This window comes from Euleptes europaea, chromosome 7 (genome assembly GCF_029931775.1).
Source record: "Euleptes europaea isolate rEulEur1 chromosome 7, rEulEur1.hap1, whole genome shotgun sequence".
In the NCBI taxonomy this organism is placed as follows: Eukaryota; Metazoa; Chordata; class Lepidosauria; order Squamata; family Sphaerodactylidae; genus Euleptes; species Euleptes europaea.
In genome coordinates, this window is record NC_079318.1 from 99,123,451 (window position 1) to 99,140,611 (window position 17,161).

At 50.7% G+C, this 17,161-nt stretch overlaps 1 protein-coding gene across 1 annotated transcript; it reads right to left on the minus strand.

The window, feature by feature from the left end:
• Window positions 1–549: 549 nt before the first annotated feature.
• MINDY1 (MINDY lysine 48 deubiquitinase 1) lies at window positions 550–13,339 on the minus strand. The gene is made up of 9 exons (XM_056853910.1): window positions 12,767–13,339; window positions 11,200–11,257; window positions 7,983–8,047; window positions 7,312–7,470; window positions 5,778–5,880; window positions 4,066–4,208; window positions 2,565–2,756; window positions 1,119–1,250; window positions 550–630 (listed from the first exon to the last, which is right to left on the minus strand). The coding sequence occupies exons 1-9, from the start codon at window positions 13,337–13,339 to the stop codon at window positions 550–552; spliced, it is 1,506 nt and encodes a 501-aa protein (XP_056709888.1).
• Between the last annotated feature and the right edge of the window lie 3,822 nt (window positions 13,340–17,161).

Here is a 17,161-nt window from a genome sequence, read left to right on the forward strand (position 1 = left end):
AAGTGGGGGCAAACCCCCTATAAAAACACATCTTCTTTAACTTCAGTGTGCTAATAAGCAAGCAGGGAACCCGTTTTGATTTGTACAACCAAGCAAAGGTTAAAGGGTAAAATCCCGTCCCTCCCCTGCACTGCCCCTAAGGCAAACTGAGGCTGCAAAGCCCGCAATTTATAGATGGGTGGAGGTCCGTGATCTTAGCACCTGCTGGTTTTGCCCTCCGTTTGCCTCTATGGTTGGGCAGGCCCCTGAAGGCAGGATGCCCCCCGCCCCCGGCACCCCAACCGGCAATTCTCTCAACCCTGAAACCACCACCACTAGAAAGAACCATAGATTGTGTCACAGGGTGATGGGAAGAGGCGAATCAAAGACATGAGCAGAAACACAAGTTTCTTTTCCAAGGTTTTGCGTTTTAAAATTTTGGTTTTTTGGCCCCCGGGAAGGGGAGACTTTAAATAGAAGTCCTTGTGCACAGAAGGGGGATTTTTTCCCCCCATGGCAGGTTCTGGCAGTTTGTAAAAGGGAGCTCTGGATGTCCCGGCGTTGTCAGTGTTACAGGATGGTGCAGTCCGTATCCGGCTTCTGCCGCTGCCTGCGCTCTCCAGCCGGGCGGGCGGAGGGCTGCGCTCTCGCCTAGAATGAAAACAAGCGGCACAGGGGTCAGCAAAGAGAGCTCCCATGTTTTTTTCTTCAAAGGCACTGACAGCCAGGGACATCGAAGCGGATCAGGGCCGAGCCCAGCCAGTGGTGATGAGACACTTGGGGAGGACCCATGGCTCAGTGGTAGAGCCTCTGCTTGGCATGCAGAAGGTCCCAGGTTCAATCCCTGGCATCTCCAGTTAAAGGGACTAAGCAAGTAGGTGATGTGAAAGACCTCAGCTGGAGACCCTGGAGAGCCGCTGCCGGTCAGAGTAGAAAATACTGACTTGGATGGACCGAGGGTCTGATTCAGTATAAGGCAGCTTCGTGTGTTTGGAACGAGACGGGAAGTTCTACCCACTCTTTCGCTCCCCTTGCGGGGGTGACACATGCAGCCCCAGCCCCCGTTCCCCGAGCGCACCAAGGGAGCCGGCGGGCGGAAAGGCAGTGGTGAAACGGGGTCCGGAGGAGCCCCATGCTACCTGTGCCGGGGGGGTGGCGGGCGGGGGCTCCTGCTGCTGATACTCCTCCTGCTGAAGTTGCTGGGCCAGCTCCAGGTCGCTCAGCACGGCCCCCCCTTGCTGCTGCTGCAGAGACAAGGCGATCATGTAGTCCTGCGGGGGGGGGGAGAGAACAGATGGGGGGGGGGTCAGCACGGGCGGCAGCCATCAACAAGGATCACACAGCCCGTAGGAGCGGAGAGGTTTCCAAAAGAGAAGGGTGTCAGCTCTGGGCTCACCAGGCAAATCCCAATAACCGACCTCTAGACAGGAACTCCATAGAAAGTTGATTTATTAAGGAATACGCAGCAAGGTTCAGAAACCGACTTGGAAATTGGCAAGGATACTAATGGGGGAAATGCTAAGGATACAGGAGGTATAAAGGTTAAAGTGAACTTTCTGGACGACTACTGGTTGCTCCAGCAACCCACAGATAGCCCTTGTTCCCAGAGAAAGGCAAGACACAATAACACCAGAGTAGAACAACAGTGCGACCTTGAAACACCACCTGGCTCCGCCGCTGGATGCCTGACAAAGGGAAGCAGGCAGTGATCGGCCAAGGATGTGCGCACCCCTTGAGATCCCCGCTCACACTTGTCCGTCCTGACTGGCTAGTTGTGCCCAGCTGAGCATGGGCGCAACCTCCCTGTTCCCTGGGGCTCATTCCCAGAACCCACGCGTGGGGAAATCCCCCAGGGCCCCGTGGGGCCACAGCGGGGCTGGGATGAAAGAAGGAGAAAAAGAGTTGGTTTTGACATGCTGACTTTCTCTACCTTTTAAGGAAAATGAAACCGGTTTACAATCGCCGCCTTCCCTTCCCCTCCCCGCAACAGGCACCTTGTAAGGAAGGTGGGGCTGAGAGAGCTTTGACTAACCCAAGGTCACCCAGCTGGCTTCATGTGGAGGAGCGGGGAATCGAACCCTGTTCTCCAGATTAGAGTCCGGTGCTCATGTGGAGGAGTGGGGAATCGAACCCGGTTCTCCAGATCAGAGTCTGCCGCTAATGTGGAGGAATGGGGAATCGAACCCGGTTCTCCAGATTACAATCCGCCACTCCTAACCACTACGCCACACTGGCTCTCTTGGTGGTTATCCGCAAAGGGGGATCAAGACGGGGTGGGGGGAAACGTCGGGCACCCCGTTCTGCAGCGAGGGGATGATGGCGAGGGATCTCCGCTGGCGACCAGGAAAGGGGCTTCCCTCGTTCCGCACCACCCCTTCGCTGGGAAGTGAGCTCTGCTGCCGTTCGGCTTCCTTTCAGATCAGCGCGTGTTTCTCCTTGCATGCGTCACTGACCGCTGCTCATACCGCTTTCCTACTGTGACACCCCCCCTACCCCTCCGCACTCCGCGAAGCCCGGATTCCCGGCTCCTGTTTCTCGCACCCTGCGGTACTGGCTGGCTCCCCTGGGCACAGGTGCGTCTTTACCTGGTCCACCTGCCTCTGATTCGACTGCTGCTCCTGTGGGGAGCCGCCGGCGGCCTCCTTGCCCAAGGCGTGGCTGAGGTGGAACTCGGCGTCGCAGAAGCAGCTGTCCCCGTCCACGTTGTGCAGGCTCTCCCAGGCCACCTGCTCCTCGTGCAAGAATCCCTGGTCGGTCACCAGGAGGTACAAGTGGCTCTGGAGGGGTTAGGAAGAAGGACACAGACTTCTGTGAATCAGGGGGGGTCGGCAACTGGCAGCCGTCGGGCCCAATCTGGCTCCCTTGGGGATGCTGCCAGGCCCCACAACGACCAGCCCAGAGGGGAAAGGGGGCTGCAGCTGTGGTTCTCGAGGATACAGGGGAGGGGGCTTTGATCCATAGAATCATAGAGCTGGAAGGGGCCACAGAGGCCATCTAGTCCAACCCCCTGCTCAATGCAGGATCATCCTAGAGCATCCCTGACAAGTGTTTGCCCAGCCTCTGCTTAAAGACTGCCAATGAGGGGGAGCTCCCCACCTCCCTAGGTAGCCGATTCCATTGTCGAACAACTCTTACTGTAAAAAATGTTTTCCTAATGTCCAGCTGGTAACTTTCAGTCCACAATTTAAACCCATCATTAAAGGTCCTAGCCTCTGCTGCCAAAAAAGGCGGGGAAACAATCACCGGACTTTTTGAACTAGCCAGAGCGCTTTAGAGATGGCTCTTAGATGGATTGAAATGAGCTTGTATTGCTTTATTCCAAAACGGGCCAATAAAAGATGACACCCGGTTTAGAGTGGTAATCTGAATAGGGCCCTAGTGTAATAACTGTATATTGCAAGGCTTGTTATTGCATTCCCGCATTCAAATGAAAAGGTTTTCCGCTGGAAGGTGAGGAGGACTAGTAAAGCAACTGGGATTTCTTTCTTTAGTCAGTGTGCGATTCCATTCCCCCTTCAGGATTCCCTTCATCCCAGGAGGTGCAAGGAGGGAGGTACTCTGTTTGGCTCCGCCCCTGGAGGCCCTCATATTGGGTTTGGCTCCGCCTCCCGTGGCAGCCATTTTTGGGTTGGCGCTCACCACCCCCTTTCAAAATTCCAAAGGTGCCTGCAGCCTCAAAAAGGTTGGGGACCCCTGCCTTGGGAGGACTTGGGGAGCGGCCATAGCCCAGTGGTAGAGCCTCTGCTTGGCATGCAGAAGGTCCCAGGTTCAATCCCCGGCATCTCCAGTTGAAGGAACCAGGCAAGTAGGTGATGTGAAAGACCTTTGCCTGAGACCCTGGAGAGCTAAAGAGGGGCCGTAGCTCAGCGGAAGAGCATCTGCTTGGCATGCAGAAGGTCCCAGGTTCAATCCCCAGCATCACCAGTAAAAGGGACTAGGCGGGAAGGTGATGTGAAAGACCCCTGCCTGAGACCCTGGAGAGCCTCTGCCGGTCTGAGTAGACAGTACTGATTTTGATGGGCTGAGGGTCTGATTCAGCATAAGGCAGCTTCAGGTGTGTTCGTGTGACTTTGGGCGGACACCTGCCTTGTGCTTTATCATGGTACTGAAGTGGTTGTTCCTGAAGAAGACGCTCAGCTCCCCCTCTTTCACCGTGGAGGTCAGCTCACACAAGCCGTGGTAGGTCAGCTGTGAGGCCGTGGACTCCAGGAACTGCTCTGCGATCAGACCTGGGGGAAAGAGGACAGAAGGATCTAAGCAGACCTTGCCGGACCAGACCAGGGGTCCATCTGGACCAGCATCCTGTCTCACACAACAGCCAAGCGAGTGTCCTGGAGGGCCAAACAAACAGAGCATTCAGGCCAGGGGAAAATGCATCCACTGCAGGAGGATCGCTTGAAAACAACCATACTCAAGCCCCAGTTGAAGGGAGGGAAGGAAGGGAGGAGGAGGAGAGTTGGTTTTTATACGCCGACTTTCTCTACCACTTAAGGGAGACCCAAACCAGCTTACAATCTCCTTCCCTTCCCCACTACAGACACCCTGTGAGGTAGGTGGGGCTGAGAGAGTGTGACTAGCCCAAGGTCACCTGGCTGGCTTCATATGTTGGAGCGGGGAATCAAACCAAGTTCTTCAGATTAGCGTCCGCCGATCATGTGGAGGAGTGGGGAATCCAACGCGGTTCTCCAGATCAGAGCACCGCTCCAAACCACTGCTCTTAACCACCACATCACACTGGCTCCCATAAAGCTTGCTTGGGCGACATTGGCCAGTCATTCTCTCTCATTCTAGCCTACCTTACAGGGTTGTTAGAAGGATAAGGATGGGGAAGGGAAACCTATCAATACTACCCTCAGGGCTAAAAATGCACTAGACAGAGAAGTTGAGTTTTACACAGAAAGGTTGCATGCTGGACCACTCGCGTTTCATGTTGGCTCCACTATTTGCAGGAGTTCCTGCCACAATAAATCTGGTAAAGGTGTCCCAAGACTTTAATATGCAAGTAGATTCTGACTGCTGCTGATGTGTTAAAGAGAGCTGGGTGGACCCGCAGGAGCCAAAGGCGTAGCCTGAGAATAAGCAACTCGCGGGAGTCTTCCCACGCAATGTTGCAACGGCAACCAAAGCTTTCAAAGAAGAAGAGCTGGTTTTTCTATGCCGACTGTCTCTACCACTTAAGGGAGAATCAAACCGGCTTACATTTGCCTTCCCTTCCCCTCCCCACAACAGACACCCTGTGAGGTAGGTAGGGCTGAGAGAGTGTGACTAGCCCAAGGTCTCCCAGCTGGCTTCATGTGGAGGAGTGGGGAAACAAATCCAGTTCACCAGATTAGCCTCCGCCGCTCATGTGGAGGAGTGGGGAATCGAACCCGGTTCTCCAGATCAGAGTCCAACGCTCTTAACCACTATACCCCGCTGGCTCTCTGCAGACTAACATGGCTACCCTCTGAAACGAAGAGGAGAAGGAGGAGGAGGAGGAGGAGTTGGTTTTTATACGCCGACTTTATCTTTTAAGGAGAATCAAACATGCTTTCAATCTCCTTCCCCTCCCCACAACAGGACACCTTGTGAGGAAGGTGGGTCTGAGAGAGTTCGGAGAGAACTGTGACTAGCCCAAGGTCTCCCGGCTGGCTTCATGTGGAGGAGTGGAGAAACCAACTCAGTTCACCAGATTAGAGTCTCATGTAGGAGTGGGGAATCAAACCCGGTTCTCCAGATTAGAGTCCACCACTCCGAGCCACCACACCACGCTGGCTAACACCGTTCCCGGCTAACTACCCTGGTCCTGCGACTCTTACCTTCGGTCACCAAATTGGGGTCGCTGGAGTGTTTGCAGGTGATGATCTTCTCCACCAGCTGGTTGTAGCTCAGCTTGCCGATGGCCTGGGCCACCTCTGCTAACTGGGGAGAGAGAAATGCCAGAAACGCATTCTTCGTCGAGGTCTGGACCACAACAGAAGTGATGGTTTAGACGCGGGACCAAGAAACACTCTTTCCAACAGCGGTGATAACAGCAGCCATGCTGAGACGCTGCATTTTGCGCCATAGGCCTAAACCTGCAACCCCCTCTCCTTGGGTTTAGATTAGGGTTGCCAATGGCGGGTAGGGAAATTCCTGGAGATTTGGGGAGGGGGTGGATCCTGGGAAGCCCAGGGTTTGAGGAGGGGAGGGACTTCAACAGGGATGCAATGCCATAGAACCCACCCTCCAAAGCAGCCATTTCCTCCAGGGGAACTGATCTCTGTAGCCTGGAGACCAGTTATAAATCTCGGAGATCTCCAGGTCCCACCTGGACACTGGCAACCCTAGTTTACATTGTTGGAAAAAACCTAGCTCTGCAGAGATCCAGATTCTCCGACTTTGTTTCCGGTCTCTGGTATGGAATATTCTTGCCTGCCTAATGTTCAAAGGCAGACCTTGTCAGGAAACTATATAAATTCAAAGAACATAAGAACATCAGAGAAGCCCTGCTGGATCAGACCCAGGCCCATCATGTCCAGGAGCCTGTTCACACAGCGGCCAACCAGGTGCCTCAAGGAAGCCCCCAAACAAGACGACGGCAGCAGCATTATTATCCTGCCTGTGCTCCACAGCACCTAATATATTCAGCATGCTCCTCTGATCATGGAGAGGTGTGCATCATGACTGGTATCCATTTTAACTAGTAGCCATGAATACCCCTTTCCTCCATGAACATGTCCACTCCTCTCTTCAAGCCTTCCGAGGTGGCAGCCATCACCACATCCTGGGGCAGGGAGTTCCACAGTTTAACTATGCGTTGTGTGAAGAAATACTTCCTTTGATCAGTTTTGAATCTCTCACCCTCCAGCTTCAGCAGATGACCCCGCATTCTGGTATTATGAGAGAGGGAGAAAAGCTTCTCCCTGTCCCCTCTCTCCACACCATGCATAATTTTATAGACCTCTATCAGGTCTCCCCTTAACTTTCTTCATTTCCAATCTAAACAGCCCTAAGCGTTTTAACTGCTCCTGTGGTACATCAACTTTGGTTTCTGAGACAGCAGAAATTGCCTACCCAAATATTCTTCTGCATCCATGAAGGTCAGAAACTTGCTCTTTTTAAGAAAAAGGAAGGGAAAACTGAGAACTTCTCCCCCAGCTGGCTGCAATTCAATTTGTCGGCAGCCTAGGGGGTTGTCTTGAGCGCCAGGCAGCTAGCAGCTCCTACCATGTGTGGATTTCTAGCTGCATGGACGGCACTAAGCAATTTGGCTGGCCAAGCCCCAGAATACTCCAGGACACCCATGCACCGCCTCCTTTATAGCTGCGAGCCCCGATTCCTGCATAACCCGGGAAAGATCGATGCACTTACCTGCGGGTCCACCAGCCACCCGTGATAAAGAGGAACATTGAGGAGGTCAAAGACGATGCACTCGGGGGTGTACTCGAAATCGGAGACTCCCGTAAACCTCACGTTCACATCCAGGCCCGTCGAGAGTTTGGGCAGGACCGTCATGGCGTCGTTGACGTTCTGGGGACGGCGGAGGAGAGAAGAAAGGCAGGATGGGGAGTTTTTAAACAGGAGAGGAAACAACCCCTAAGATGCAGTGCTGAAGGGATGAGGAGGGGCCCACTGAATCTGGGGGACCCTGTGGGTCTATCGCTAGGGCTGCCAACCTCCAGGTGGTAGCTGGTGATCTCCTGCTGTGACAATTGATCTCGGCCAATAGAGATCAGCTCACCTGGAGAAAATGGCAGCTTTGGCAATTGGATTTTACGGCACTGAAGTCCCTCCTGCGTGGTGTAGTGGTCAGTTATACCCATGCATAGAATGGTTTTACGCTCCTGGTTTTCACTGAACGCAGGTCTTAACGCAGAGATGGTTTTAAGGCCGGGAGGCCTACTTTAGTGAACCGTTTTATCGGTGTGCTGTTTTCAAGTTGTATTATTAATGGTTTGGCTTCCCCCTCCCCGTTAGCAGCCTTGAACTGGAGAGGCAGGAGAGAAATGGGTTCAATCAATCAAAGGAAAACGCTGACCTACCTGCTGGAAATTCAGTTGGAGGACTTCTGACTCCTTTTGGGGCGTGATGGATAGGATGCAGTCCCCTTTTGAGACAAAAACAAAACAGAGAAAGAAAAGAAAAGAAAAGAAAAAGAAAAGAAAGAAAGAAAAAGAAAGAAAAAGAAAGAAAAAGAAAGAGGAAGGAAGGAAGGAAGGAAGGAAGGAAGGAAGGAAGGAAGGAAGGAAGGAAGGAAGGAAGGAAGGAAGAAAGAAAGAAAGAAAGAAAGAAAGAAAGAAAGAAAGAAAGAAAGAAAGAAAGAAAGAAAGAAAGAAAGAAAGAAAGGAAGGAGGGAGGGAAGAAAGAAAGAAAGAAAGGAAGGAAGGAAGGAAGGAAGGAAGGAAGGAAGGAAGGAAGGAAGGAAGGAAGGAAGGAAGAAAGAAAGAAAGAAAGAAAGAAAGAAAGAAAGAAAGAAAGAAAGAAAGAAAGAAAGAAAGAAAGAAAGAAAGAAAGAAAGAAAGAAAGAATCCCAGACTTTTCTTCATTAGCAAATTTTGGAAAACAACAGAAATAGTGTGCAAAATCCTATCCAGACGGCTTCACACACACGGGAACTGTCCCAAAGCCCCTTGCAGGGGGGGGGGCATGCTCCAGGATGCAGTGGGATTTGTGAAGAACATCAGAAGAGCCCTGCTGGATCAGGCCAGTGAGGGTCCATCTAGTCGAGCATCCTGTCTCACACAGTGGCCAACCAGTTCCTCTGGAGGTCCAGCAACAAGACCCAGAGGCGGAGGCCTTCCCCAAAGTTGCCTCCTGGCGTTGGGATTCAGAGGTTGGCTGTCTCTGAACGTGGAGGTTCCCTTCAGTAACCATGGCGTAAGAACATCAGAAGAGCCCTGCTGGACCAGAGCCGTGGTCCATCTAGTCCAGCATCCTGCCTCACACAACAGCCAACCAGTTCCTCTGGACGGCCAACAACAGGGCGGAGAGGCTGAGGCCTTCCTTTGATGTTACTTCCGGGCGCTGGCATTCAGAGGTTGATTGCCTCTGTATATGGAGGTTTCCATGGCTAGGCACCACTGGTAGAGCTATCCTCCTTCTAATTTCCCCCTGTGAGTGTCTTTGTCCCTTACCCTCCACTTCTGCCTTTCACTGAATATGTCTTGGGCCTTGTTGGTGTGGCGATATTGCAGAGAAGGTGCAGAAAAGAGCAACCAGAATGATCAGGGGGCTACAACTGCGCTATGAGGAGCGGATAAAACACTTAGGGCTGTTTAGCTTGGAAAGGAGGTGGTTAAGGGGAGACATGATAGAGGTCTGTAAAATTATGCATGGGGTGGAGAGAGTGGACAGGGAGAAGCTTTTCTCCCTCTCTCATAAGGCCAGAGCACGGGGTCATCTGCTGAAGCTGGAAGGTGAGAGATTCAAAACTGATAAAAGGAAGTATTTCTTCACACAACACGTAGTTAAACTGTGGAACTCCCTGCCCCAAGATGTGGTGATGGCTGCCAACTGGGAAGGCTTTAAGAGGGGAGTGGACGTGTTCATGTAGGACAGGGCTATCTATGGCTACTAGTAAAAATGGCTACTAGTCATGATGCATACTATCCTCTCCCACGTCAGAGGAGCATGCCTATTCTATGAGTTGCTGTGGAACACAGGCAGGGTAACGCTGCTGCAGTCGTCTTGTTTGTGGGTTTCCTAGAGGCATCTGGTTGGCCACTGTGTGAACAGACTGCTGGACTTGATGGGGCTCAGTCTGATCCAGCGTGGCTTTTCTTATGTTCTTACGTGTTGAGTAGATGGGTATGTGCAGTACTAGAAGTTAGGAACTAGGGCTCACACATGCAAATGTCAGGCTTCTGAAGCCTCAGTTTGCCTGAGGCTCCTTCAAGGAAGGGAGAGGAACAGCTAGCCCTTCCACCTCCACTCGGTTTCACTATTTGAAACTAGGCTCTTTCCTTTAGTCTTTTAAAAGAGAAAAGGTTTGCCCTTTTAAAAACATGCATTCCCCTCTCCCCTTTAAGATGCTAACAACAAAGCAGGATGTCTGGTACAAAAAGTGAAACCGAGTGGCGGTGGAAGGGTTAACCCCCCCCCCTTTCCCCTTCTCTGCACAGCCCTGTGGCAAACTGCGGCTGTCGGCGCCTGCAACACATTTTATAGGTGGAAGGAATGAGATGTGGGAAGTGCAGAGAGCGCCAAAGGCATTCTCCTCGCCCATGCTGCCTGGGTGGTACTGCCCACGGAGGCACGTGGGCAGCAAAAGCCAAACTCTCGGTGCAGCGCAAGCTTCGGGGGCCCGAGGGCCCCGGGTTCAATCCCAGGCAGCAGGGCTGTGAGAGATCCTCACCAGCAACCTCAGAGATTTCCCTCTGACTTATCAAAAGGCAGCTTCACAACGTAAGAGAAATGTGTAGCTCAGGAACAGAGCATATGCCGTGCACAGTCACGGTTTTTGGCATTGAGGGGATATCAGATAGCTAGGGTTGCCAGCCTCCAGGTGGAGCCTGGAGATCCTCCGGAATTACAACTGATCTCCAGACTACACAGATTAGCCACCCTGGAGAAAAGGGCTGCTTTGGAAGGTGGACTCTAGGGCAGGGGTGTCGAACTCAATCGTTACGAGGGCCGGATATGACATAAATGTCATTTGGTCGGGCCGTGCCGTGCCGGAAGTGGGGTGGGTGGGGTGGCTGGCCTCACCTGGCTCGCGGGCCGCATAAGATCTCTCAAGGGGCCGGATCCAGCCCTGGGGCCTTATGTTTGACACCCCTGCTCTAGGGCACTATACCCCTTTGCTCTAGGGCGTTATACCCCTTATGGCCATTTATGCATGGGAGGTTTTGCCTTGGATTTGCCACTCTCTAAATTGCACGTTTTCCCCATCTGAATTCTCAGAACTCTGCACGGGGGCTTATTTTGCATTTTGAGAATTCGGATGGGGAAAATGTGCAATTTAGAGAGTGGCAAATCCAAGGCAAAACCTCCCATTCATAAATGGCCTTTGACATCCCTGCTCTAGGGCATTATACCCCAAACCCTGCCCTCCCCAGGCTCCACCCCCAAATCTCCCAAGCTGGAGTTGGCAGCCCTATAACAGGGCTGGCAACAACCTTGGCTGGGTGGGCCACTGACTCCGTGGCAGGCAGCTTCAGATTTTCACCTGGAGCTGAGGTTGCCCGCTCAGAGCCAAGACATTTAAAAGAATTTTAAAAAAGAAAAGCCCCCCCCCCCCGGTGTAAATCTGCAACTCACCGAGGTGTGCCATCAGTTCATCGGACGTGATCACTTCTTTCTGGGGGGGCAACTTGACCTGAGAGCAAAGAGACATTGGGGAGAATTCAGAGTCTCCTCGAGAGGTCAGAGGCAGCCGGCCTTGAGCCAATCGGTAAGGATGCATCTTGCTGAGTCACCATTCTGATAAAAACCCACTCTGGGTGTAGAATCATAGAGTTGGAAGGGGCCATAGAGGCCATCTAGTCCAACCCCCTGCTTAATGCAGGATCAGTCTAGAGCATCCCTGACAAGTGATTGTCCAGCCTCTGCTTAAAGACTGCCAATGAGGGGGAGCTCACCACCTCCCTGGGTAGCTGATTTCACTGTTGAACAACTCTTACTGTAAAAAACCTTTTCCTAATATCCAGCCGGTACTTTTCTGTCCACAATTTAAACCCTTTATTGCAAGTCCTGTCCTCTGCCCTGCCCTCCTCTAAGTGTCAGTTCTTCAAATGCTTCAAGAGAGCAAATCTGTCCCCCCACAACCTCTTCTCCAGTGTGAACATTCCCAACTCCCTCAACTTTTCCTGGTAGGGCTTGGTCTCCAGGCCCCTGATCATCCTCGTCGCTCTCCTCTGCGCCCGCTCCATTCTGTCCACATCCTTTTCGAAGTGAGGCCTCCAGAACTGCACACCATGCTCCAGGTGCGGCCTGACCAATGTGTTGTACAGTAGGACTATGACATCTTGCGATTTGGATGTTATGTCTCACCTGGGGCCCATTCTCTGCAGACAGCATGCGTGCATGGTCCCAGACAATGCACAAGATGTGCTTTGGAAGGCAAGACCGGCATAACAAACGAATGCCGCAGAAGGGTCTTCCAACCCATGGTGCAATCCTGACTTTCCAAGCTGCTTTGTATTAATATATCAAAGTCAAATGGTGGATCGACGGTCATTCCTGCCCCATAAATATTTTTTAAAGTTGCCAAACTGCTCTATTTATTCTGAAAACATTTATTAGCCACCATCCTACCTTATAGGAACTCACTGTAGAACACAATGTAAATAATAAAATACAGAAAAACCGCTAGTTAAAACCAATATCTTAAAACTGCCAGTAGGCAGAAGAACTAATCAAATGCCATCATGAATAAAACCATCTTCAATCCCCCCACACAATGATTGTTGCAGAGAGTGGCCACACTTGTCTGCAGTAGAAGATCTAGATTCGAATCCAGGAGCACCCTAGAGCCCAACAAGATTTTCGGGGTATGAGCTTTCGAGTATCTGACGAAGGGAGCTCTGACTCTCAAACGCTTATACCCTGAAAAGTTTGTTAGTTTCTAAAGTGCAGCTGGACTCAAATCTTGCTCTCCTAAGGATCGAGAGCAAGGGGGGAGAGTGGGAGTTGGTGATGGCATAGACTTTAGCCAATAGGCACCATTCAGATCCGGGTTTTCCCCATCCAACTTGGCCCCAGCCCTGCAGAACAGCGTTTGGAGGTTTTTGCGTCTTATTAAAAGTTCTCTCTTCCACTCCCTGGAGAGACAAAGATATTTGGGACTGTAGAAAAGAGCAAGAGTCCAGTAGCACTATGCCCTTACCTTCCACTGCAAGAAAAGGATATTCATGATTGCAAGGAGTGGGCAAGGCCCATTCTCGCTCTGGGTGATAACGGGCGTCCGCTCTCCTTTCCAGTTGATCCACTTAACGCAGTAGAAGTCGGGGGGCTCAGGGGGATTGCTCGGGGCAGGCCGCTCCTTGGGGGGCTCCGTGGCCTGCTCGGTGGTGGCACTGCAGCTGGGGTCAGTGACGGCTGGGCTGGGATCGAGGGCATCCGGCAGAGCTGTAGCGCTCTCTGACGGGATATCCTCTCTCGCCATCTCTTCCTCGTCTCCGGGGTTTGCCTCTTCCAGCTTTGCGGACGCCGGGTGCGGGGCCTCGCTCCCGTCATCTGCCCCCTCTTTGACATCGGGAGAGGGGGTCTCCGCACAGCTTGGTCCCAAGCCCTCCTCCTGATCCTGCCCATTCAACATGGGGTCCTCTCTCGCGGTCGCCTCCTCACCTTTCCCGACACCAGGGTCCTCTTTTCCTTGCCCCTGGGAGGCCTCGATTTCGGGCGAGGGGCTTTCATTCTCCACCTCCCCTTTAGGGTCTGCTGACTCGGCTGGTTCCATTTGGGACCCCCGTCCTACGGCGTCCCTTGCAGCCCCGCAATCATTCACCACAAGAGTCTTCGGGGCTGACGCGCTTCACCGGCGAGAAGAACCGGTGCAAATCTTGTGCTTTTTACGGGAGGGAGTCTGTTGTTGCTGTCGTTGGGATTTAGATCTCGCTTCCGATTCTTCCTGTTGGGGGAAAATGGGCTCCCCTGTCCCTGTCCAACCAACAGCTGTCCCCGGGGTTGATCAATCACAAGTCCTCGGCAAATGAATGCCTCCAGTCACTTCAGTTATAAACAATGATTGTTCTACAGAATTTCCTTCCACCAGGCTAGAACAAGCCTGTTCGCTGAACAAAATTAGATTCCTATTAATTTATCCGCAGGTTTCCAGATGTCCCCTTCCTATTTTAATTCTTATAATAATTCCATAACTTGAGACCTTATTAAAACTTGGTTTGCTGGTTCGGAGTGTGCGTGGTTTAGTTTTGGTTAGGCACTGCTGACGTTTCTACGTGGGGGAAAAAAATGTTTATTATTCTAAAATGTCCCTTTCTTTCCACCCGCCGGGTCTTACGAGTCTCATATACCAATCAATTCTGCTGTCTCCTCTTCTTTTTTGACTTTAAATTCAATTATTTAACAGCCAGGTAATGCAATCTCTTCTTGCCTGCTTGTGCGTGCGGGATAATTATAGTTCCAGCTCACCTTTTTTTTTTTAGAATGCAAAAAAGAAATGTGTCCTTTTTGTAGAAAAAGTAATAGAAAAGAGATTTAAAAAAACCCTACATTTGAAATAAAGGGGGGGATATTATAGTCATAAAATGATTTTAAAAGGTTAAAAAAGTGTTTTTTTTAAAAAAAAGCTCTAAGTAAAACAAAGAACACTGGCAAAGGTTGTTTTGGGTAGATCTGTTCTGATCTGTTGGTTTGAATTTGCCCGGTTGGCCTTCCACCGGACTTTTCTTCTACTCGAGAGTCATGCAAACAGAACGGAAGCCATCGCTAGCTTGTTTTCATCCGGTTTGTGGTTTTGCCCCCTCGAGCATTCCCGAGTCCCAGCTTTCCCACACAGAACTGAGCTTCGGCAGGGCAGCGACAGCTTGCCGAGCGGGGTCCAGGCGGGACTTGAAAGCCGACGGAGGACGAAACCTGGCAAGAGACATGACAGGCAAAACCACAATGAGACCGAGTTGTGTCTTCCCACCTGCCCTGCTCGACCACATGGGCCGGCTTCAACGGGCAAAATGCCACCACATTTCCCAGGGACTCACTAAGCTTATGCTATCAGATGGGACAAGGTTCCCTTTCCTGCTATCCAGCGTGGTTCCTGAGGTCTAGAAGCTTAAAAGCCAAGCAAAAGCTTAACTCCCCACCCGGGACATTCCTGGCCCTGCCTGGCTCAGACCAGACCAGCTTTCTGATTGGCTGGGATGCCGTATCTATAGGGTTGCCAACCTCCAGGTGGCGTCTGGAGATCTCCTGCTATTACAACTGATCTCCAGCCGATAGAGATCAGTTCCCCTGGAGAAAATGGACACTTTGGCAATCGGACTCTATGGCATTGAAGTCTCTCCACTCCCCAAACCCTGCCTTCCTCAGGTTCCACCCAAAAAACCTCCTGCCGGGGGTGAAGAGGGACCTGGCAACCCTACATATCTACCTTAGGGTTGCTAACCTCCAGGTAGTTCTACTTGAAAATACAAGTCCAGTGGACTATATCGAGAACAGAGAGAAATTTGAGTAATGGACTTCCCCTGCACATATATAGTTGTATTGTCTACGGTTTGTTAATTTTTGTATGTCTATATTGTAAATATGTGTTTATTGCGCCCATTGTTTTTCTATGTTTTATTATGTTTCTAGTAGCTTTTTCTAGTATTGCATAAATGGTTTAATAGTATTGAGCCCGAGTGCTGATGTTTATATTGAACGTCCTTATACAGCATAGGTGAATATTTGTGTTAGAACCTGCAGGTGGTGGCTGGAGATCTCCGGCTGTTACAACTGATCTCCAGCCAATAGAGATCAGTTCCCCTGGAGAAAATGGCCGATTTGGCCATTGGACTCTATGGCTTTGAAGTCCCTCCCCTCCCCAAACCCTGCCCTCCTCAGGCTCCGCCCCAAAAACCTCCCGCTGGTGGCGACGAGGGACGTACCAACCCTAATCAACCTCCTTTGGCTTCAGTCCAAAACTTCAGTAGTGAACACAGTTTTTTAAAATAATAATAATAATAATAATAATAATAATAATAATAATAATAATACGTTTTCTGTTGCGTTGCATTTTTAAAAAATTAAAACACATGCAGCCAGATACAAAATGTGGAATTTTCAGGAACAAACGGGCAGTTCTAAAAGAACTCTTGTGCACTTCAAAAACGCAGGCATGGGCGGCATCGTCAAGAGATAATTAAATGGATTGAATCAGTAATAATTATGTGACTAATTAAACCTATAGGTTTTGTACAATGTTCGGAATATTTTGAATAAGATAACCACAAATTGGTTAAAGTTAAAATAATTAAAATTTATTAATATGTAGGATCAGAGAACGTAGAAAGGCAGAATATTTAAGGTATCATCTTCATAGAAATATAAAACTATCTAAAAACTCAAAGGGATCGGTGTTAAGTTATGCAAAGGTAGATTAGAGTAAACGAATGTATGAAAGTAATTCTAACATGTCAGGTTAAACGTTTATACGGCAGTAAGCTCAGTTAGGTTATTATTATTTTGTATTACTCTGTATTCTGTATCTTCTATATTCTGTTTTGTTTCTGTTATTAAATAATAATAAAATTGTTTAAAAGAATGCAGGCATAAAAACTGACAAATGGCCAGTTCTGATGGTGTTCTGCAGCTCTAAGCAATAAAGCATGTGCAGGCGCACTCAAAGAAAATGCGCACCATGCGCTCTATGCAGTTCCAAATCTTCCTTTTAAAAAGCCCCACTGCCCTGGATGATGAAGAAGAAGAGTTGGTTTATATCCTGACTTTCTCCACCACTTATGGAAGAATGAAACCACCTTCTCTTCCCCTCCCCACAACAGACACCCTGTGAGGTAGGTGGGGCTGAGAGAGCCGTGACTAGCCCAAGGTCACCCAGCTGGCTTTGTGTGTAGGAGTGGGGAAACAAATCCAGTTCACCAGATTAGCCTCCGCTGCTCATCTGGAGGAGTGGGGAATCGAACCCGGCTCTCCAGATCAGACTCCACCACTCCAAACCACTGCTCTTAACCACTATACCACGCTGGATATGAACACATGCAGCTGCCTTCTACTGAATCAAACCCTCGGTCCATCAAGGTCAGCCTTGTCTACCCAGACTCGCAGCAGCTCTCCAGGGTCTCAGGCAGGGGTCTTTCGCCTGATCCTTTTAGCTGGAGATGCCGGGGATTGAACCTGGGACCTTCTGCATGCCAAGTAGAGGCTCTACCACTGAGCCACGGCCCCTCCCAATGCTGCCCGAGTAAGGCCTTTGAATAAGACCTGCACTCCACAGTTTGGCCCCGCCTGAGGCCGTGGCTGGGAATCCGGATTGACGTTCTGTGAAGGAGGCAGGGCAAAGGGGGGCAAATTGGACTGGCACAGGAGATGCCCGTTTGGGGTGCCCCAAGGGTCTGAAAACCCCTATTTGGCACACAGTAGAACCACTTGCTTGAGAGCAAACACATGTTTTGCCTAGAATCACAGAGTAGAAATCCACTGGAACAAAAAACAAAAAAAACCCAGTTTGGAAAGGGTTGCCAACTCCAGGTTAGGAAATTCATGGCGATTTGGGGTGGGGTTTGGGGTATAACGCCATACAGTCCACTCTCCAAAGTGGCCACTATCT